The 25,081-nt window shown below is 38.6% G+C and overlaps 1 protein-coding gene across 1 annotated transcript in view; it reads right to left on the bottom strand.

Annotated features, from left to right (window-relative positions):
• The window catches only part of tafa5l (TAFA chemokine like family member 5, like), a 72,309-nt gene that overhangs the window by 46,459 nt on the left and 769 nt on the right, over nt 1–25,081 (bottom strand). Inside the window, exon 2 of the mRNA XM_026927952.3 lies at nt 23,647–24,180. Within this exon, the coding sequence (XP_026783753.1) occupies nt 23,647–23,743 (97 nt within the window). The 5' untranslated portion in view covers nt 23,744–24,180. The remainder of the gene's footprint in view (nt 1–23,646; nt 24,181–25,081) is intronic.

Genomic DNA, 25,081 nt, shown 5'->3' with positions numbered 1-25,081 from the left:
CTAAAGCCTGTTCAGAAGGAACCAATGAGCAACCTTAGAATGGATATAAAGCTCTGGATCAGGCAAACTGTCAGTCAACATCACACGACTTTTATTTTAAAAATACACACATGGATGGGACTGGAAGCTTCCATCCGAACCTGATCCAGCATTTCCAGGTTGATATCAACTGATCGGGATACTTAGTAATGGATTGGTGGATCCCTAAGAGTGTGTGTTTGCATTCACCTTTTAATTTGCTAGCATGCTGTTCAACTGTTCACACACTGAACTCGTCTCGATTCCTTTAAAGCAAATGCAAATCTCTAATTAGAAGCCTAATCCTAGTTTTAGCCAAGAAGGAACAGTTCAGTGTGTGTGTGTGTGTGTGTGTGTGTGTGTGTGTGAGAGAGAGAATGAGAGAGAATATGTCTGCATGTAAACTTGAGGACCAGCAAAGGGCCCTACAACTCATCTTGTCATCTTAATGTGTTTATGCGAACACTTGGTCCTCACAAGTACAGCAATAGAAATATTAGTGTGTGTGTGGGTGTGAGATGGTTCTCTGTTCACACGCAGCCATAATTCAGGACAAAATTAAAAAGCATCTCTTTAGAACCTCATTCTGTCTGTCCCTCTGCTGGAGAGGAGAGAGTCCAGAGGATCTCTTTATAGTCGAGCCATTTCAGCCGGTGATAAAGAGCTGATTTACAGCATTAATTAATCTTCTCTGTTACTGTTGAAGGGCCTGCAGAGGTGTGATGAAAGGAGATTTTTATATCTGTAATAGAACGGTGGAACAGCGATGAATCACCGAAAACTCTTACTTTCAAGATTGGTTTTTGGAGGACGCCATTCTCAAGGGCACCATAATTCACCGTGATCAGTAGGAATAAAGCCCCAATCAGATGCCTTTCTCTGAGAAAATGAGAGACAGAAGGGCCTGAGGTCATCTGGAAGCCGCGACTCTGAGTACTCTAATAGCTTTAATCAGGCTGTGGAGAAATTCAGAGTGGATGCAAGATGATGGAAGTCAGAAATCTCTTTAAAAAGAACGAAATCATGAACCGTATGCGTCAGTTCTCCTTCCTGCTAAGCAGCCGCTGATTACAGAGTTCCAAAGCTTATTGCTATTCATCAGATTCTACATGCACCGTCTCCTACTCCCTTTTTTTCCCTAACTCCAACTGTCCACCACCCTCTCTACCTCTCCCTCTCTTTTCATTCTCTTGTGTTTGCTCAGGCCTGGCTAAAATGCAAATGCAGCAGAGTGCACCGGATGATGACGATACGGATGCTGATGCTGATGATGATGATGAAGATGATGATGACAGCTTCTGCTTGGTCAACACTTCACACAGAGCCGTGTGATTAAGACAGGCACATGGTGCAACATAGCTTCAGCACCCAGCCCTGTGTGCAGATACACACACGTCTCAGAGCCATAATATCCTTACCACATACTGCATCAAGGTGTAGACAGCTGCACTTCAGCAGATAGCTGAGACACATTGCAAAGCAGTTTTGCAAGAGTTTTGATTTTGCCTGTCAGATTGTGAGCTTTATCAAGCTAGGCACATTTCCACTGAGCTTCTGAAACCTTTTGAGGAGCCAAATGATTTCTGGACTATATAAAATGAGAAGTACATGGTTTCTGCATGAGTTCCTGCTTTGCACTTTCAGCAACAGGAATGACATCAAGGTTGGAAAATAAAACATTTATTAGCTAGTAAATGTTCCAATGTGCTTCCCAGTCCCATGATTTCATTAATGAGAAACTTTAAAGAGCCCAATTAGGGAAGCTGGAAAAAATGTTAATATTTCCGTTAGAGTGTAAAGCAGGACCTGTGTGTGCTTTTATACGAAACTAACCAATGACGGAGTGGTGTGATGCGGCTCGACAAGTTACTATTGCCACACTAAAGTTGATTCTTTTCCAATAACAGCGCATGCCAAAGTGTTTTATTCCTCTTATAGCAAAAACACTTGGCAACACTAACAATTTTTTATTTATTAAAGAATGACTTTTTATCCATTTACAGTTAAATAATATTGTGGAATATTCGTCAAAGTTGGCTCTCGTTATCGCTTATGCTATAACAGTCATTCCTTTTAAGCAGTCTCTCCATCACCAGGCTCTTTCTTCTCTCTCCTAATGTTAATAAGACAAAACGTGCACCTTTTCCTGTTACAGAGAAACCGTGCAAACCAATGCATGTGCAAAATGCAAACTCCTCTGTCTTGAAGACTTTCTCATAACTGAAAACTGCTACAAGGTCACAGCTTTACCTCTGACTGTTGCCAAGTGCTGACACTGGAGACTCCTTCCAAAAATGCTAGATAAAAATTGTCTCATAGAAAACTTCATATCAACAATTACACACATTTAAAAAATCTGTCTGCGATGCAAGTCCTAGTGTTCGCTGTTACTATAGAAACAATAGTATAGAACCAATTCTGACCGATCAGAATTTAGCATTTAACAGCACAATGGCAAAGAATATAAAATTAATGAGAAGAATTATACAAAAAAGACCCCACCCAGATAGCACACACAAAATTGTTTGGAAAATTTCATCGATGTCGCATGTGGCTTATTTGCTAATTGGGAAAACATTGACACAACATTGTTTTAGATCTTAGTTCTTAATATTCAGCTTTTTATACCTTTTAGACAAGTTGCTGATTGAAGTTGGTTGTCTTACAGTGATCCAAAAAAAGCATTTTATGTCATAATCACTTGAGGAAAGTTGTGTGAAGAGAACTGGAGCTGAATTTGCTTATCACAGGGCGAGAATGTGCAGATTTAATAAATCATCACTAAGATGGATTGCTGTCTTACACCACTGACATGCTTAAATCACACAATATACTCAAGCGTGGCTGAAAAATAGCAGATGATCATAAAAATGATGTTGTGCTGACATCTTCCCAATTAGCAAATGAGGTGTGCGCAGTTATTGAGATTGTGCATGTCAAGTCGACATATGTGCGCTATCTGGACATTAATAGTAACATCATATATTTGTACAAAAATATAGCAAAATAATAAAGAACAGCACAATCTCAATCTCTTTCTCCATCATGTTTACTGAACTTGTAACATGATAAAATGGTACAACCGCCACAATCTGCAAAAAAATCAGTAGCCCAGATGGCTGGGATGAGTTAACGAGTTAACAGTGTCCATTTTTATTGATTTCTTTCGAGAAAACAACCTTGCTCCCTTTGACTTTCTTTGCTAAAATCCTTCATTTGATATGCTTCTAAATTAGCTAAATAACAAATACTTGCATGGCCACAGCTTGAGGATACCAAGATCTGGACCTTGGAAGCTTTTGGAATATTTTAACCTCTCATGTAGCATCTCCAGCTATCAAATTCAATATGGAAATAGCTGGGACCTGATAATGTGGAGGCAGAATGTAGTCTACCATGTGAAAGAACTTTCCAAGCGTTCCAGTGATGCTTGGTTCTCATCTGACCTCAAAGCAGCTCAGGAGGACACTTTGGGTTTGCGCATAGGCTTAATCGCCAGTTATGTTTAGCCTTCTGAGACTCTACATTCTCATTCTTTAACTTCATGTTGAGAGATATGCAACACACATACTGTAATGCTGGCTAACATCTGGCAAAGCTATGATATAAACATGTAAGTCTGTATGAGAACATATCAGATAAATGTGAGTTATACGGAGAATTGGAGGTTTGCAAAATGCAATCCTCAATTTCTTTTAACAACGTCTCCGCTGTGTGTCCGTGTATCCCTCCATCCGTCTGTCTGTCCATTAGTCAGACCATAGGTCCACCCGGGATTCTATATATCAAGAACGAGTGGTTGAATGATTGGAGGATTGATATGGAATTAACACTGTAACCAGGAAATGAACTGATTCGATTTTGAAATTGATCCAAAAAGGGTCAAGGTCACAGCAAGGTCACAGCAAATGTCAGAAACAGTTTCTTCAATAGCTTCCTTCTTGTTTAAAGTACATTTTAAGGGCATGCAAATTTATAACAAGTAGGACTAGGACTTTTATTTTTTAAGCCAAATTAGTGCATTATTAAGTATTGTATTAACTGAATAATATCATGTAATGTCATTCAGAAAGCAATGGGTAACGTAACAAAATTTTAAACTTAATAAAATTAGCAGACTAACATGATCCTTGGTCTCCTCCATTTTGCCATTTCCCCTTGCTCAGATCACTCACAAACTCTCTTAGCTTCCACTGTTATGCAGATGACACTCAGATTTATTCCACTACTAGGTTCACCATAGCTCTTCCTCCCACCTCGTTAACTGAATGTATTCATAGTATAAAAAACAGTTAGACTCCATCTACTTTAAATGAAACTCTGACAAGACAGAAACTTTACTTGTCGCACCTAAAAACTCATCTCTGACACTCCAGAATTTTCCGTTGATATTGACCGTGTCGCTGGTAAACCTTCTACAAATATTCGCAATCTAGGTATAATTTCTGACAACACGTGTTCATTTGAATCCCATATCAGGTCACTCACAAACATTGCTTTTTATCAGCTCTGCAACATTGCCCAACTTCAACCCTTACTTAGTTTGAAAGATGCTGGTTCATGCTATAATAACCTTACGCTTAGATTACTGTAATTCTCTCTTCTTTGGCATTTCTGGTAAAATCCTAAACAGACTGCAACACATTCAAAATTCAGCTGCTAGAGTCCTTAGATAGCAACATTCAGCACACGTTCATTACATCTGTACTGCAACAGTTACACTGGCTACCCATTTTCCAAAGAATTAAGTACAAACTCCTGTTTTTCACTTACAAAGCACTACAGCCCTACACCCCTGCCCAGACACTCAGGTCCACCACTTCTGGTTTACTGGTGGTGCCTAAGACCAAACTGACATAAACTGGGGGCAGATCCTTAAAAGAAATCCTAAAAAATTCCTTAAAATCAACTTAAAATGCACCTTTCCTTCCAACTATTCTGCCTACTATTCTTTGTTTCCTTGAATATTTCCTGTTTTTATAAATATGTGTACAGTATCCTTGAGTGTTAGATAGGTGCTATATAAATGTAACGCATTATAATTGTATTTATAATTATTAACCAGAGTCAGAGCAGGTTTACGGAAGAATGGAAGTAGAACATTATATAGAAATTAATGTGGTACACAGACAGCACCGTGATATTTTTAACTATGACACATTTCTGCAATGTGGACCTCTCTAAAATTTGATCCTGGTTACAGTCCTGACTGCCTGGGATAAATATATGCTACCGTTATGTAGTTTGAGTGCAATATTAAGCCAGCTGTGCACGCCAATTGACACAATTTTACACACAATTTTACACTTCTGTTGTTGCTGCAATCAAAATGCCACTAAAAGCAATAAAATACACTCCTTCAACTCCTGCACCACTTGTAGTGGCTAAAACATGCCACTCATGCTGTACCGCTGATAATATAAATATGTGTCATGGGTAAATTCTTGTTTTTAAAAATGACTGATAAAAGCGTGATTTTGAGCTAGCGTCAGTACGGTCAGTACGGTCAGTACGGTCAGTATGGCAAGCTCCAAGCCAATTATGTCTGTTTCCTCACAAAAGTAAATACTAAAGGTCCCTGTGATGGAAAAGCACCTATTAATATACACTGAGGCTGCATGATATTGCGATGTGCCTTGCAATAAATTAAAACAAACTTTTTGGATATGATTTATTAATGAACACACTGAAAACCTATTTGTAACCTATTTGTAAAAGTTTCAGAACGCAATAATAAAACACTGTGGTTCATTAGAGGGCTCAATAGCATATTATAGGGTTTAGTGATGTACTAAAAGTATATGTATGTGTCCAAATAGGCCACTACGTGTAAAGAATGAAACACTGTGGGGTGTGTTGGTATAGGAAAATGATCAGTTATGCAGTGGTGTGATCTAGCCCAAAGTTGATTATCGTCCAACAACAGCATGTCCCAAAATGTTTTATTTCTCTTATACCTCAGCAAAAAAAACCCAAAAAACAAAAAACACTGTACTTTTTATCAGTTTATAGTTACCTTTAGTGTTGTGGAACATCCCCATAACAAGATTTCTTTCAGCTCTAACCGGTTTTTCTCTCACCAGCCTCTCTTTATATCTCTCTTATAGTGAATAAAACAAAAAAATGCAGCTTGTCATGTTACTGAGACACCACAAAGCACAAAGTCCTCTGTGTTGAAGACTGTCCCATGGCGGAAAACCCACCGACTGTTATAAATCACTTCCTTGTTAAAAAAACAGCATGCTTTTTAATCTGCTTATTAGTCTTAGATTATATGGAGGGTCAGTTATACAAGTCCTTTTAATTACCTGTTACTATAGAAACGATAATTTATTAGACCGTGTGCATTAATATGAACTCGTGATTTGCCTTGCAGCTGGCACCATTGTGAGAGCTGCTGCTACAGAAAATTAATCAACATCATCTGACCAACCAGATTTGAGAATTCTACAGTGCTGTGGTATAATTGAGTTTAATTAGGTTACACATCGTTCAGTGATATAAATTAATGCAGTGTGAAATAGATATTAGACACATTATAGCAGAAATGATGTCTAGTAATATCTGTGAATGTTTTCAGTCATCCAGGGCATTTAGAATTTCTAGTCGTAGGAAGTTTTGGCAGTTGGAATTGTGTTACAGGACGATACTTCACCACTTATCCGAGAGCCTGAGGGCTGATTTACAGTGCTAATTTACAGAAACCCTTAGATAAGTGCAAAATGCCTCCAAGATTGTTGCCTTCACTGTCTATTACAAGACATCAAATGATTTCATCCATCCCATATATCTAAAAATGTTGCGTGCCATGTAGGCAGCTGTAAAATCAGGTTTATGACAATGAAAACACTTTTTTTTTTTTTTTTTACAAACAGGCCTGTGGTGGCTTTAACTGCCCCAGATCCCCAGTCAGACGGCTTTAGTGTTAGTTCTGCAAAGACATTCCCGTTTTGCTGATATTAGTCCTGCTAGTGCTAGCGGTGAGGTTCAGCCTGACGCTACACCTGCGCCACATTACAATGCTAGCAACTTTGGACAGCTTATTTTATTACTTAATAAATTAGCCTGTTCTGCAGGGTTATGTGCTATAGCTTGGAGGTATGTGATCGATATTGCTCTTTTATTACACTATTACAGTTTTGTGTCAATTTTAAGGCAGTTGTTCTGTTGTTCAGGCATTTGAAGGCTACCAAAGTTTTTTGTATTTTTACTGCAGTTGTGGTTATTACTGCTTGCACTTCAAGCAGAAATGTAGACTCAGATAGATACAGACTACATACAAAATGAAATCGTGGAATGAAATGCAGTTCCATTTAAAGGTAATATTTCATAAGTTGCATTTTAAGATAATTTACTAGCTATTAATACACATTCCTATTTTGCTAATCAACCATTCATTCATTCATTCATTCAGGGTTGTGGTGTAACGCTCTGGATGGAACTCTTGTCCATCACACACAGAGTTAGGGTTAGGCTTAACTAAACCCCAGGTTCAAATCCAGGAGCTGTGAGGCCACAGTGTTGCCCATGTAGATGTACAGTTAGAGACTAAGGCTATTTTTTTTAATGTACAGTATAAGTTAGGGCCCTATGGTGCTTTAGGGTGTTTTTTTTTAAACAAAAAATGTGCTGACTGGAGCACCTTACACACTCATATGAGCAAAAACAAAAAAAACTCTCACTCACACAGTAATCATAACACTGCACTTACCAGTCCTACCTATTATTGGCAAGATAGTCTAGCTTGCTTTAAAGCTTTAAAGTGGGATGTCACTTTGCATACCAGTGAATGTCCAAAAATAGTCAAGTTGTTATTTTTATTTATACAGTCTATCAACTTCGGAATATTGGCAATGAAACAATTTCAATTCAACATGTCATAAATCTCCTCATATTCACTCACTAACATGGAAACACTAACCTCCACGTCAGTTTTGGTCTCCCACTAAGATGTCTAAAAACCACCAGTTATGCTGCTGTACCTGATAAACTTCCACCATTGCAATACATCATGCTATGCTGAGAATAGTGCAATACATCATGCTATGCTGAGAATAGTTCAATATACCAAGCTATGCTGAGAATAGTGCAGTACACCATGCTATGCTATGCTGAGAATAGTGCAATATACCATGCTATGCTGAGAATAGTTCAATACACCATGCTATGCTGAGAATAGTGCAATACACTATGCTATGCTATGCTGAGAATAGTGCAATATACCATGCTATGCTGAGAATAGTGCAATACACCATGCTATGCTGAGAATAGTGCAGTACACCATGCTATGCTATGCTGAGAATAGTGCAGTACACCATGCTATGCTATGCTGAGAATAGTGCAGTATACCATGCTATGCTATGCTGAGAATAGTGCAATACACTATGCTATGCTATGCTGAGAATAGTGCAATATACCATGCTATGCTGAGAATAGTTCAATACACCATGCTATGCTGAGAATAGTGCAATACACTATGCTATGCTATGCTGAGAATAGTGCAATATACCATGCTATGCTGAGAATAGTTCAATACACCATGCTATTCTGAGAATAGTGCAGTACACCATGCTATGCTATGCTGAGAATAGTGCAGTATACCATGCTATGCTATGCTGAGAATAGTGCAATACACCATGCTATGCTATGCTGAGAATAGTGCAATATACCATGCTATGCTATGCTGAGAATAGTGCAGTACACCATGCTATGCTATGCTGAGAATAGTGCAATACACCATGCTATGCTATGCTGAGAATAGTGCAATATACCATGCTATGCTATGCTGAGAATAGTGCAATACACCATGCTATGCTATGCTGAGAATAGTGCAGTACACCATGCTATGCTATGCTGAGAATAGTGCAGTACACCATGCTATGCTATGCTGAGAATAGTGCAATACACCATGCTATGCTATGCTGAGGATAGTGCAGTACACCATGCTATGCTATGCTGAGAATAGTGCAATACACCTTCCTATGCTATGCTGAGAATAGTGCAATACACCTTCCTATGCTATGCTGAGAATAGTGCAATATACCATGCTATGCTATGCTGAGAATAGTGCAGTACACCATGCTATGCTATGCTGAGAATAGTGCAGTACACCATGCTATGCTATGCTGAGAATAGTGCAATACACCTTCCTATGCTATGCTGAGAATAGTGCAATACACCATGCTATGCTATGCTGAGAATAGTGCACCAACCAAAATCTGGTCAATGGTGTTCATATGGAGGTTCCTTTCACTGATATGAGTCGAGAGAAATTTCCATAGTAACATATGGGCTACAATGAATAACTGTATATCTATAAAGTGTGCTTACATGCTAGGTTGTGATCATGTTCATAGTTAGCATGTTAACCTTTTGGGGGAATTGGGTTTGATATTGAAATCTGGCCCTGCTACGGTTTGTATTTTGTTGAACCCACATTCCTATCGGATATTAGAACAGCAAATTCTTGGCAGAGGGAAGATGCTAGTCAGAGTGTGAGCATTAATAGTAGAATCTGTAGTCAGATCAGTAGTGCTTCCAACACCATCCTGGACGAGAACTTCCTGTTTCCTGGATGAGTTCCTGTTTTGCATTTCCAACAGACTCCATTTTGGTTTTCATGCTAGCCAACAGGTTCATTTTTGAGGTGCATTTACTCTCAATAAACCATTGCCAAAAGGTCTGACTCCATGGATGTATTAGTTATCCTTTAGCGCTTGGATGACATCATGACAATAATGCTTGTTGAGGTAAAAAAACAAAACAAAAAAAAAAACGTGAGTAGCCAAAAACAGATCAGCGACTGGCGTATACCGTTAAAGGTGCACCTAGTAAGCACCAGTCCCATCCCTGAATTAAACATAATGGCATTTTCCAGCCAGGCGCTTTTGTGAGCAGGCTATTAACATTGTTTTAACCTCATCAGTGATGGGGGGCATTTTATTGAGAGGAAGAAGAGAAACCCCAGCAGACATCATTATGGTAAAGATGATAGAGGGTAAGGGACCAGATCAAGGTCACCTCTCTCTCTCTCTCTCTTTCTCTCTGTCTCTCTCTCTCTCTCCCTTTCTCTGTTCCTGTTTCTCTTTTTCCCCAAACCGTGCCTCTTTGTGACGGAGCGAGTCTCTGCACAATGGTCCATGGTAAACCCTCAGCTCAGAGATTATATACACGAGCATTAAAGGGCTTTTAACTCCATTGAGAGCTGCCTATTTGCCTTTTTTTTTTCATTTCAGACTGCACACTCACACACACATACAACATTCAAAAAAACATTCAAACATCCTAATGTGATAACAAGCACACAGCACGGATATGGACATACACATCTGTGTAGTGAGATGCACCGGAAGGGAAAGACGCACAGCTGTTCGCCTGGAGAGAGCCGTGGCATCAGATATCAGATACCTTTCCCATGTTTTCAACATCAAACAGATGAATGGGCCAAGTGAGATAAGCCTTGAAGGCCATAGAGGAGGGAAAGAGATACAGAGAGAGAACCCTATAGGAAGACAGGGAGAAGGGAAAAAGAATGAGAGATACACACTGTGTTTTTTTTGTTCGCCGAAAGCTATGACAGCATGTGTCATGTTCATCGATGTGACAGGAAGCCTTTCTGTCTCCGTACAGAGCCTGAGATTGCATCTGTAAGGCACAGAAATTTGTGCAACTTTCCTGTATATAGCAGAGTGCAAATGTTTGCACCCCCCATTGTTTCTGGGTGTTTTACAACTGGTCTCATAAAAAATGATTCGGAATATGAAAAAATTTTTAAATGAAATGTGGGTGTAGAAAAAAAATCCATGATGATAATCCAAAATATACACAAAGATGAACAGAAAAATAGCTTGAAAAGGAGAATTTTGTCATTCTCTCTGTCTCCAGGTCTGACATGAAGAAGGTAGTGTATGACATCAGAACAGAAATGTTAAGAATAATGAGAAAAGATTGACCAAGCAATGGGAAAGAGTAAGAATTGATATTTCAGGAAGAATTGAGAAGAATAATGATATTGAAAGGATCCAAAAGCTGCTCAGAGGATACACAAAGAGGCCAGAGGCAGTTATAAAGGCAAAAAAATGGCCATAGAGGTAATTAGCGAATATTTATATATCACATGCCGAAGGTGTGATGCAAACATCTGTGAAAGCTAACACACTTTACACTTTTTTTGGCTTCTTTATTTAGCCCTAAGGGCAGGGCTGTTTCTGAAATTTTGAAATCTTTTTATAATTATAATTATAATTATAACCTTGTTTGCACCTTGTCATTTCAGTATTATATCTAGATAGAGAGCCATGTAAAAATCCATTGATTCATCTTCAGTAAGTGCTTTATCCTGGTCAGGATGTTACACCAGTCCATCGCATGGCACCATGCATTCACATTCACACACTCATTCACACCTAGGGGCAATTTGTCACAGCCAATCTACCTCCTGGTATGTTTTTGGTAGGTGGGACGAAACTGGAGAACCCAGAAGAAACCCACATAATCATGGGGAGAATAGGCACAGAAGCCCGAGATTTAGGGCATTTTAGACAAATTCATCTCTCCGGCCACATTTGACAACTAAATTCATATCTACTTCCCAATATACTACATCCTAACACACACTTTATTCTCACACCTAAACAGATCTATGGTTCGCAGTAGCATTTGCTATGGCTGCAACCTGAATCCATTCTGTATTAAACAGTTCTAAACTGCTGAAAGGAAACAAGCACTGACACAGGAAACTGGTTGTAGGTGTTATGAGCTGGTTTGCACTTTACATATGATAGCAATATCATTCCAAACCAACTAACCAAAGAGACATTTGATTACCAAATATAAATGTATGTGGTTACAATATTATCATGCATGAAATACAAAGATGTAAACACACATATTTGCTGATCTTAGAGAGGTTTTGATCTAAAGGCTTTTTCCTGAAACGTGTTTTTAAGACAAATGTTCAAAGAAAAAAAAATCATAACTGTGTTAATAAGGTGTTGAGCTAACATGAGCCACCAGAACAACTCCAATGCATCTTGCCATAACTTCTACAAGTCTCTAGAACTGTACTGGAGTGATGAACATCGCTCTTACAAAAGATTTTCCCTCTGTTAGTGTTTTGATGGTGGTGGCGTTAGACGCTGTCTAACACACCGCTCCAAAATCTCCCATAGGTGTTTAATTGGGTTGAGATCTGGAGAGTGTGAAGGCCATAGCATATTTGTATTGATTTGTAGTGACGCTTCTCTCTAAGGTGGTATTTTTGCCAAGCCTCAGCAAAATTTCCAGCCCAACTACATCTCAAAAACCGCATGAAAACACCTGGACTAGTCTGGGCATTGGAAAAGGGAGACTTTTTCTTCTTTTTCTCAGTCTTTCTCAGGGAGTTCTCCATGGTGCGCACAAATGTTTGATTTGCAAAATCCACAAGCCACCTTTTTGTCATTGGCTGGTATGGCCAATATCCACTTCATAATCCCCCTTTCCCTCTGCCAATCTTTGCAGAAATGGTTCTGTATATCGTAAATACTGTCTGCACTTACACTTTCCCTTTGTTTGCCATAGCATATCTTTGCAGAAATTGAACAGATTTATTCTGATTAATTATTTTAAAACACTATTTTGGCCGTTGTGGACTATTTTTCAGTAGCCCAAGAACATCACATACATGCTGTTTCTACCCACAACTAGTCCAATTTGGCATAAAAAACATGACCCTGGCAACCCAGCGCTAAAGGGACAAGTGAAGCCAAACCACGAAAGCAAAATGTCCTTGTCATCCGAGTATAAATAGAAAAGTTGCAAAAAGGCAAAATAAGCAGTTTTAATTCAAACTTGGGGATAAGTCATGAAGAGGTGCTTAATGTATTATATGTGGAAACTTCTTCAATGCTGCTGGAAAATCAGTCTGTGTGGCTCCCTAAAGAAACTGCTGAGAGATGCCAAGAGTCTGCAGAAATGTCAAGATTAATTTAAAGCATTCAAAATATAAGACAGTTATATAAAAAAGTTTGATAAGTTTAACGCTCTGCATAATTTCAAATTATATCTACTCTCATGCTTTGCCAGGCTCTCCATTTGCCATGAAGTTTTTGGCTGGTGTGTTAGTAGCACTCTATGTGGCCCCTATCACTGATGCTTGCTGGGTTTGTAGTGATTTGCAGGGACAGAAGCGCTTGCAGGTTGAGCATATGCTGGGAATTGGAGAGGAGTTTAACCCCTCGGGTGTGCAGACACACCAGTGAGACAGACAGAGAGTTAGAAACAGAGACAGAAGAACTGTAGAGAATAATGTGTATGATGGTAAACTGACTGACTGACTGACTGAATTTCTTTCTTTCTGTCTGTCTCCTAATTCTCCTGGTTGAGAATTACATAGATCAGATATGCTCCAGCTCCACTTTAGTTCGTCTAATTCTATCCCACCTGCGTTCTCTCATCAGCTAACCATCAGGCTATAATGGAGCTGAATCAAGTGTCCTAGGAGTCCTAGTGAAGTCTGTAAACTCGGCAGACATCTTGGCAAAGCACCTGGGAAGTTATGCTCAGTCATACAAGGTCAGGCTCTTGTCTGCTTGAGTGTACCAGAAAGATTTGAAACAGGGATTTGAAATGGCTGTTAAGATCAGATAAAATGTTATAACACATATAACATGAAAAAAATCAGGTTGCTCCGGATACTACTAAAGGGGCAATTTAGAATCACTAATAGAGCAGAGTGTAATTTTTTTTTCTAAGGTTGTGCACGTGAATTGGGTGATTGTCGTTCTTCACAACAATGCAGCTGCACACAATGCATTGTCAACCATGGAGTTTTTAACCAGAAACAATGTGGTTATCACCTCACATCCACCATATTTGCCAGATCTCGCTCCTTGTGACTTCTTTTTGTTCCTGAAATTCACAATGAGACTGAAGGGGAAAAGATTCGCCACTGTGGAAGAAATCCAGAAAAAAAATGCATAAGGTTCTAGAGATGATCACAAAAGATGACTATAGGAAGTGTTTCCAGGAATGGAAAAAACATGGATCACAAAGTGGATCACATCTTAAGGAGAGTACTTTGAAGGGGAATAAAAAGGAGAAATGCTGTAAGTTTTATAACAGTCATTTTTTTTAAACAATTCTGGGAATTTTTGGGTCCTCCCTCATATCTAAGCTCAGTGTAAGAATCAGGCATTTTTTTTGGTTGATCGCCTCTTCTTCCTGGAGGGGCGGGACATACTGTAGGTAACACAGTCACCATGTTGAACCCCTTCCAGGATCAGTTTTGGCTTACTTACATTTGCAAATAAGACTTACTCGCATGTGTTTAAAAGAAGTAACCCAAATAACAGGAGTAAATGAGAAAGGCATGGACCTCAAGTGATGAATCTCAGTCTTCACCAAAAAGATTTACTGACTCAAACTCTGAACTTCTGAACGAGACAGAAGCAAAGGTCAGTCTTGACCGAAAGGCTTCACGGACTCAAGGGATGACTTAGGTAATTTACAGATGTTCAACAAAAAAAAAAAAAACACGGACAGATAAACATATTGATATGTATAGAAATTTAGTCCTTTGGCTTCCATCTCCACATGTGGGTTTGGAATCAGCAGCAACTGAATGAAAGAAATGACTCAGTGAGTCATTCACTGATTCATTCGCATTAGTGAGTCATTCAGAAAACTGGATCATTCATGATGAAAAACTGTCGGAGAAGAATCAGACAGGGCACTTTATGCTTCCGGCTATCCAGATGCCTAGCATTTGGCTATGCAATCAGTCAATCAATCAATCAAAAAAAATTAAAATAAATAAAATGAATAAAGTATGTAAGAGAAAAAGCTAACTCATTGCTATTACATGTTTTAAAGTGGCCTTGATGACTGAAAACCTTCTGTATTTATGCTATGACAATACAAATTTTGACCTTGAGGTATATTAAGTACCAATAGAAAAAAATCTCACCTAGTAACATTAAAGTGACTAAAAAAAATTGAAATGTGGATGCATTCTAAAACAAGACATTTCAAAGCATTTCAAAGGATCAGGCAAAAGCAACAGTTATGCCCTGACCCTCTCAGTATCAGACCTGATTTGAAGAATTACAGCGCATCACACCTGACAGAGTTAGAACAGATATGAAGGGTAAGAAAAAGCAAAGATTTGCCAAGTAATCTGGCAGGGGTAGAACAGTTAAGCCTGGGAGGTGGTCTACAGGGGGTCTAAATACAACCGCGAGGATCAGAGAATACAAAAGGATGCAAACTTCTGCTCTCCCAGCAAGCCTAGCAAGACTAAGCTGCAGTATATATCCTTGGTGATATGAACCCATGTCCAAACCTTGTCATCTCCCTGGAGAAGTCTCTGATCACACTACTTAACAACACATGAAATCTTTTTCTAGTTGCTAAGGTAGGATTCAGCCATTTCTCTCCCACTCAGGTGCTTGTTCAGTCCATTGCTTCCTTTTGAGACTGGACTACTGCAACTTTCTTCTGGCAGGTCCTCGCAAGCACATCATCAGACCCCTGCAACCAATCCAGAGTGTTTTATTTTCTCCCATATCACCCCATCGCTGTATTTCCTCACCTGATGCTTACTTACCTACAAAGCCAAAATCAATCCAACCCCAAGCTACCTGAAGGCACTGATCAAACCCTGCTCCGTGCTGTGTTCTCTTAGAGCCACAAGCATGACTTGCCTTGACCCGACGTCCCTCGAGACCATTTACTAGCAGTAAGGTGGTGTCTGAACTAAACCTGCATGTTCCACACAGAATAAAAAGCACTCTCTCTGCAAAAGTACACCTGAAAGATATCCTGATAACTATGTACAGGCAGAGTTATTTCTCATTTACTCACCTAAGAAGGTGTGGATTAATTTTCTGCGGCTGAGAGTAGTTCCAGCTGCAAGGCAAATTGCAGGTTTATATTACATACGGACATGTGTAGGTAATTGTTGACATGGTGAAGTCTGGGAGGAGATGCTTATTTAGCAATTTTGGAAGGAGTCTCCAGTGTCAGCACTTTATAACAATCAGAAGTAAAGCTGTAACTTTATGTTTTAAAATACGGGAAAGAATTCAGGAAAGAGGTCTATGCAGTTTCATGGTAGTACAGTACCATCAGTCCTAGTATCCATATAACCCTTGTGTGCAGCTGTATACTATGGATTTATCCAAATCTAAATCTCTAGATCTCTCCATCTCAGTAAATAAAGAGCTCAACAACAGCACGTTAAGGTTTGCATACATAGAAAGAATGCAAAAGCTATTATTCGTCAACCTGCAACTCTGGAAAATTCCACAGCTCCATATGTCTGCGTATGTCTGTGTGTGTTTGTGTGTGTGTGTGAGAGAGAGAGAGAGAGAGAGAGTGGAAAAGAAACACATAGAACAGCATAATTTGCTGTGAAACAGGTCAGCAGTTGACACGAATAAAAGTCGTAGCCACGCGGCTGTGAAATATGGGTCTTTTTCATGCATCACAATTGATATTCCCCTTAAAAGGTTTTCAGGTTTTCCATAAACATTCCTTTCCACTAAGAGCTTCATTAGCTACAGGGGCACTACTGGAGCCTGACGCTGCATTTCTAGCACACGCCACCGTTTAGTCCTCATGTACTGTAAGAGCATTGAGCTCATCTGCATTATATATAACGCCAACAGAATAAACAGTCATGAAGGAATGTAGCGCCATAACTTATGTTTTATTCATATGTGGTATTGGTGTATGCAGTGATTCATTGAAATACAAATATAATATGAGGTAACCGTCTCTCTCTCTCTCTCTCTCTTTCTTTCTTCTATACACACATGAGCACACTCCCACCTACACACTGCCATGATGAAGGCTAGAAGAGCCATCCTGCACAGCGTGTGTGTGTATGTATGTGTGTGTCTGGCCGTGCAGACAGCGCAGTGACATTTCTAAATGTATTGTTAAATAAACGGGCAGAGGACTGGGTGATGACAGCTCATCTGTCTGCCTGCTCTCAGGCCTTTAGCCAAGCACTCTTTGATTTCCTGTCCTCTCCATGACAGATGGCTGCGTTGTAGGGGAGCCATCAGGGCCAGGATTTAGGGCCACTCGGTGCCCTGTGCATAGCTATATTAGTGCACCCTCAAAAGGGCGTCTCGTGCGTCTGTACTTTTACTGAAGCGGCGCATCGAGCACTCAGAACTCACCGTGCGTTAATGTCAACAGCTGCCCTAAAAAAGAGCGCTCGGGGAACGTTATGTACAGAATTCGCAAAAAGAGACACTCCAAGCACCCCATATTTCTGTGCAAACTTCTGAAAGGGAGCACAACACATCATTTTCTGTTTTCCCAAATAAACGTTATGTGCATGGTACCTTGCAATGGACTGGCATCCCATGCGGGGTGTATTCCCACCTCTCAGTGCTCCTGGGATAGACTCTGGGTATATTTATATAATAAATATAACATATAATAATATATTGTATTGTATATTATATTGATATAATATAATATTGATCATCAGCTGCACTACAACCACTTTACGTGCTTTTATTGCTACTTATAAATTTTGTTAAGAGACGTACAAAGAACTCCTCTCTCTTCAATGCAACACCACTAAACACCACCTTATACAGACTACGGGGCACAACTGGGAGTTTTTATGATGACAACTTTGTCAAATTTTACAAAAAAAAAGAACAAAACAAAAAATATATCTACTGACCTCACGTTTAAAAGAATAATACAGTAAGGTGTGCCTGATATGGGAGAACCCAATATTGGCATATCTTATGCACAAATCCACTCCTTTGTGTGTCTGGATCCAATCTGGAGACAATTTTCTTCAAAAAATATCAGCTGTGAGACTTTTGAGGGCCTTCCTGCAGTGCTGCTACAGCATATTTTTTATTATCCAGATATATTCTACTTTGCTTTAGGGGGAAAAAGATATTCCATCTAGGACTGCAATTGATTTCCATTTTAAAAATATTGATCTCTAGCCAATATTCATAGCTGTTGGGAAAAATCGAAGCAGAAAGTGAGAAAGAGAACGAGAGAGAGAGAGCCTGAAAAAGGATATGCAAGCATATTCAAAAGAGAGAGAGACTTTTTTTTATCCTCCCTGATAAAATTTCTCCAAACCCGCACAGGCACCCGTGTAAGTGTGTGTGCTGTAGTGCTTTGTTGCTTCGCCATTCATGAAGCGGCTGATCAGTGATATGTAGTGTAATGTGTGCCAGGCATGCGTATCTCTGTGCAGTGTTCCGTACAGGACAATTACGTGTGGGTATGAGGATTTCTTTTTTTTTAAGAAATGAGGAATTATAACAATAGGTTTTATTCTGAAAAATCTCCCTTGTCACTGGCCTGCTTGTTACACACCGCAATATTGACAAAATTCCTCGTTATCAGGGATGCCATCACAGTCATGCTGTGTGATTGCAGATGACAGCTTTGGCCTCAGAGGATGCTGTAATTAAATCAAGTGGAAAAAGCACTAAGACTGCAGTCACACACACATACACACACACACACACACACACATGCATCCTATACTAACATCTCCTTAGACATATAGAAAAGCCAATAGTGACGAGTGCTTTCAAAGTTATCCACACAGCTGCAGAGGTCATGGCCTTTGTCGGTCTTACAGCGTCTTGTAAAGAAATGAATGCTCATCTGCTGAGGGAAAAAGAATGGAAGCAAAAAAGAGACTTGAATTTTAAAAGCCACTGAATTCTTCATAATGAAATTTAAACACAACTGAATTCACAGCACTTTGAAAACCAGACTGTAATTATCTGTAATCATTTGCTTTGAATAATGGAATGAAATTCGTTTTATTTCAGTGTTCAAAGATTCACATTTTATAATTCATATTTTCCAAAAACAAACATCTACTACACATTCAATAAAAGGTTTTTCAGTGTTGATTTTTTCTTTTTTTAGAAAATGTAAATTTTAAAATATGGTTTTCAGCACAATATAGTTCAATGCTATGAATTCAGTGGTGTTTAAATTTCATTATTAAGAATTCAGTGGCTTTTAAAATGCAAATCTTTATGCCTCTTTTCTGCTTCCATAAAATGGCTCTACTTACATGCTGCATAATCCAGCCAAAGAACAGTATTCATTTGTAGAATAAATGTATGCATTTAAAAAAAGAATTAGCCTATAATTGTACATGGCCCCATTGTGGGCGTGTGGTTCTCCTTCGGAGACCATACAGTATGCATCTCAGTACGAGATCAAAGATCCAATGTATTAAAACGATGTAATACGGTTCGATGATCTGATGCAATGATGCTGAAAAATAGATTTCTGTGAAGAGTGGGTGGCCTTGTGCCACTCTTCACTGAGACTGACAGACACAAAGTCCATTCCTCCTTCACTGAGACTGACAGACACCGAGGCCATGCCTTCTTTTTTGGGACTGACAGGCGCAGAGGCCACACCTCCTTCATTAAGACTGATAAGCATAGAGACCATACACCCTTGATTGGCATTGAGAGACACAGAGGCCACACCTCCTTCATTAAGACTGATAAGCATAGAGACCACACCCCCTTGATTGGGACTGACAGGCACAGAGGCCACACCTCCTTCATTAAGACTGATAAGCATAGAGACCACACCCCCTTGATTGACACTGAGAGACACAGAGGCCACACCTCCTTCACTAAGACTGATAAGCATAGAGACCACACCCCCTTGATTGACACTGAGAGACACAGAGGCCACACCTCCTTCACTAAGACTGATAAGCATAGAGACCACATCTCCTTGACTGGGACTGACAGGCACAGAGGCCACACCTCCTTCACTAAGACTGATACACATAGAGGCCACACCTCCTTCACTAAGACTGATATGCATAGAGGCCACACCTCCTTCACTGAGACTGATATGCATAGAGGCCACTCCTCCTTCCCTAAGACTGACAGGCGCACAGGCCACATCTCCTTCACTGAGCCTTACAAGCATAGAAGCCACACCTCCTTTATTTGGACTGACAAGCACAGAGGCCACGCCTACTTTACTGAGAGTGACAGGCGCAGAGACCACGCCTCCTTCATTATTACTGACTATGAGTGAATCTATGAATCTTAACAAATATATTGCAGAATTATGAAATGATAGAGTACTTCAGCCTGCTGTGTTACCTTTGGGGGGGATGTGTATATGTGGATACACATACACACATACATCATACATATTATAACCATATTAAGGTGCTGGGGATGGTTAAAGTTCGGTTTGAGACTTTGTGAGCAATCTGACATTCAACATGAGCTTGTTCAATGCAGGTGCAAATTCTGCCCTCAATATTCTGCTCGCCATTTCCATATCAATACCTCAAGGTCACCAGGTCTCTCAGAAGCATTCTCTACCTTCACTATTGTGGTTTTGTCCCTCTGCGTATTAAGCCACGGCCCAAAAATCAAACTGGATGTAAGGTATCTACAGCTATCAGCAAGTTCTTATTAATGCCACTCGGAGACATTTTTAATCTGGTGTAACATTTTTATTCTATTGTTACACCATTACAGCTAAACTAAGGTGTACAGTAAAGCATGTGACTGCAAAGCTAAGCAGTCTTAAGGTTAGGTTACCTAGAAATGCAAAAATCTTGATTCTGATTGGACAGAAGATGTTGATTAATTTTCTACAACAGCAGCTCTGACAGTAGTTTATAGCACAGGTTTACATTAATGCGCTCATTCTAATATGTTATCGTTTCTATAGCTAAGGCTAATTCAGCGGGATTTGTATAAAAGGCACTCATAAAAAGGAATAAAACCTTGTGTAATCATTGATACGGTGAAGTGTTCTGTGAGGAGATGTTTATTTAGCATGTATGGAAGGAGTCTCCAGTGTCAGTGCTTTGTAACCATCAGAAGTAAAGTTTTTTTTATTTACTTTAAGAAAGAGGAAGAAAGAGGCTTGTAAAGATAAGACTGTGTACATAATTTAAGTGATAACTGGAACTAACATTTTTTGTGGGTATTCCACAGCATCAAGTGCAACTATAAATGGATAAAAAAGTACAATGTGTCATTTTTTAAAATAAATTGTAATTGTAAAATTGTGACTGTTGGCAAATTGCTGTGGTATGAGAGGAATAAAACACTTTGCGATGTGCTGTTATTGGAAAATAATCAACTACGGTGTGGTAAGACTTATTCTGCTTCATGTCGGGCCATGTCACATCCGCCCGTTGTTGATTATTTTCCTATAACAGCACACCCAAAGTGATTTTATTCCTTACATAAAATCAACATTATGCTATATTAACATCACGATAAACTTGTCTAAGTCTTTTGTATAGTAAGTATGGAAAGGAAAATAAAAATGAATTGATACAAAAATAGATTTTAATGCTGCTTGTTATAGCTACTTTTTACTATAATAAGTAGCTATAACAAGTAGCGTTAAAATCTGTTTTTGTATCAATTCATTTTTATTTTCCTTTACATACTTACTGTACATATAAGTATTAAGAAAAAATCTCAGAGATTATATTTTTTCATAATCTGGCTCCATTGTTTTGTTGTTGCCTCCGCAAAACTAAATATCATCATGCATATTGTACATCACAAGAAGTCTTTAAAATATAACTTTTAAAAGAAAATGAAATAAAATATTTTATTTAACATATCTCCCACCCCTGTATCCCATGTCTGAAAAGCTACAAGGTTTTTAAACCTTGTTTAGAAATTTCTCATTCCACTTATAGGTGTAATATTTAAAATAGCTTTAGCTAAAGTTTTTGTTTATTAGCTGTTCTTTACATAAGTACATATGCACGACTTTAAAAAAAAAGTTGGTTTCAAATGGGAAATCTGATTGGATCAAAGTAAGCTGCAGTTGGGAAACCTTTGATGTGTTGCTTAGCAACACTTCTGTTATCTAATGGAATTATATCTAAAGTAATGTTGTTGGGAAGCTGAAAGACAGCCCTGATCTCGGGTGATACTCTTTAAGTAACACTGCATCAATTTTCATTCCCATCAGAATCAATCATCTTGAGAGATGCTAAATAAGGCTGCACAAAACAAATTGGTTTTATCCACATATGTGACTAAATGGATGCCTTAAAAAAATATTGTAAATAAAATATTAAAAGCCCCTGTGGGTCACATTTCACATGTTTGTAACATCACTTAAGGGCATACATTTTACATAATTGATTCTTTCATACTTTTTAATGATCTGCAGATAGTCTGTGAATGCTGTGATATTCCTCTGAGTATTACATCCTCAAAACTAATGACTGTCAGCGAAAACAATTCTATCTTATCATCATAAACAATATAACCGAGTTATTTTTATAGGCCCAGATCAGATACAAGATTCAAAATGAGACAAGCTGTTGGATGTTGATTGACACCAGCAGGGGTTTAAGCCCTGGGCACTGTTTCAGTAACAACAGCTTCTTCAGAAATTTTGTCTATTTGTTATCTGGCCAACTTATTTCAGTGGAATTAGCAGCAACATGCTATAACACTGGGTCAATATGTATGTCATAATACTGTGTCTCTGTAGGTAAGGGACTATTTTTGATTAGTATTGAGCTTAGTCTTTAGTATAGAAGTGTGCAGTTTTAGATGTAGTTACTTTAGTGACTATGTTGTATGAAATGTAAGGAATAAAGCACGATAAGGAATACTGTTATTGGAAATAGATTTCTGTGATGCTTTCCCACCCCAAACTTGTCCGATATTTTCCAACTGCAGCATGTTCTGAAGTGTTTTTACTCCACAACAATTTGTCAGTGATTTTTATTTGCTAATGAACAACAGGTTGTACAAATGACTTCCTGTTATCACTTGCTGTTATCAGCCATAAACAGTCATTAGCTCACCAGCCTCTCTTTTTTGTGTCTCTTGAAGTTAGACATGTTACTAAGAAACCATAAAACCCTCCGTCATGAAGATATATTGGAAAGCGCTGATACTGGAGACTCCTTCCACAAATGTTAAACATCCACCATACAAGTCCCTGGGTAGGTTTTTGCCAAAGACCTACAGACCTTGCAGGCAGAATTACTTTCTGAGCCACAAAGTTACAGAAAATGAATCAACACCTGACCAATCAGAATTAAGACTTCAAGCTCTGCAGTATAAACAGAAATAAAACAGATAGGGACATTGACAATGGGATCTGTCATTCTGTAGTTCAATGAATGTTTAAAAATGTTTTTGTAAAAGTTGAATATATTCACAGAGGCTTTTTTCAAGTAGATATATATTTTTAAGTAGTCTATATATTAAAAGCATGACTACAGCTGCCAGATACAGCACAGAGTTTGTTTCTATGGTAACAATGAATGACCCTGGTCAACATATGGAAATTTCACCCATGATTAAAATTCCTTGGTGTGAAATTATAATTTCACTTGAATTCTGATCTAAATGCTTCATATAATAGTATGGGATTTCAGCATCACATATGAAAAATACTGTCTTGTCAGATTTGCTGTTCGTATAAAATCTGACTGCGGCAGTGTGAACGTAGCCTCTGTACATATGATCAGAGGCACCGATGGAGAATCTCTCACTTCTTTGCAACTCTTCAGCTTGTCTCTGCAAAATGTGAATCCGTTCATTTGATCTGGACATTAAAGAGACAAACAAGTGGGAAAATCCTCTGCATTGTACTTACCTTCTTTAAGGAGGTGTGTGTAGATGAGCCCCAGCAGGAGCAGGCAGCAGAGAGAAGCGCCTCCACCGGCGCACAGCACCCGCAGCCCGGCCTGCATCCTCCTCCCACCCCGTTCCCGCTTAAACACACGACCAATGAACGGGTTAGTGGAAAATCACAGAGCACCGTCTCGCTGCCATGGATGGGTCCATGTGAGAAGGGTCCGGAGAGGGCCAAAAGCACAGAGAATGTGAAACGTGCGTCAGTCAACACCAATGGGATCCTTGAATGTCATTAACAGAAAAGGCTTCAGTAGGCCCATAAACCAGGTCCCTGTTTGCCAGGTCAAGGTCTAAGGTTATGAAACAACCACGCCTAGAAATGCAGTCACGGGCTACTGAAGTATCCACACACAATATCGATGAACTCCGATTCCAAAGGTCCAGATTGAGTCCTGAACACAAGGTACACGTGTGTGAGGTGTTACTGCTGTGTCTCCAAAAAGCAACACTCTGACAGTGTTAATCCGATCATCCCATCCCGGAAAAGTCTGGCCTGTTAGGGAACAAAGAGAGAGAGAAAGGGATGGAAATAGAAGTCAGCATATTAGCATAAGGTCACCATTAGAGTCCATCAGTCTCCTGCATGGCCCTTTTGAATTCCATTAAAAAATAATTAAACATATCTTCAATCAGTCACAAATAACCCATTACGCTACAGTGATGTATACATATGACAAAGTAGATCATTACAAACCATCATTTATTGATTTTAAATCACTGACACAAGCTTGCTATTTTAATACAACATTTATATTATATAAAAATTAGTCTATTCTATTATAATGTTATAGCTAAAATGAATGATGCTATTAGATATCATGATAAAATAATGAGAAATAATTAATAGCAAAGAACTAAATAAAATGGATGAGATGAGATATATATATATATATATATATATATATATATACACAGTAGGAATTATATTATATTAACTAAAATTAAAGTTGATATTAACTGAATTAAATTTTATTATACAATATATTTAAAAAATAATATCAATACAATTTTAATATAAATAATAATATAAATTATATATATATATTATATAAAATATATTATATTTTATAGAATATATAATATAGAAAATAAATATAATAAATGTAAAATATATATAATAAATAAATATAATAATTAATAAGCTAAGCTTGTTTATTATTAAGCAAAATACTGTTTGATGCACTTAAGAAAATGGATTAAAAACTTTTCTTAAAGGTTATAACGCGTAACGACGAACGCACGCGCTGTGGCCATGGCAACGGTACGCTATATTAAAAAAAAAAGAAAAGAAAAAAAAAGAAAAAAAGAAAGAAATTTAAAACCACCCTTATGATGGTCAAGTCGCCGGTTCGTCCTTGCGTACTAAGCAGTGTAGTAAACACAGTACGCCACCT

The sequence above is a fragment of the Pangasianodon hypophthalmus genome, chromosome 8 (genome assembly GCF_027358585.1).
Source record: "Pangasianodon hypophthalmus isolate fPanHyp1 chromosome 8, fPanHyp1.pri, whole genome shotgun sequence".
NCBI lineage: Eukaryota > Metazoa > Chordata > Actinopteri > Siluriformes > Pangasiidae > Pangasianodon > Pangasianodon hypophthalmus.
The sequence above is the reverse complement of the archived record's forward strand: the minus strand, read 5'-3'. Positions and strand labels throughout refer to the sequence as shown.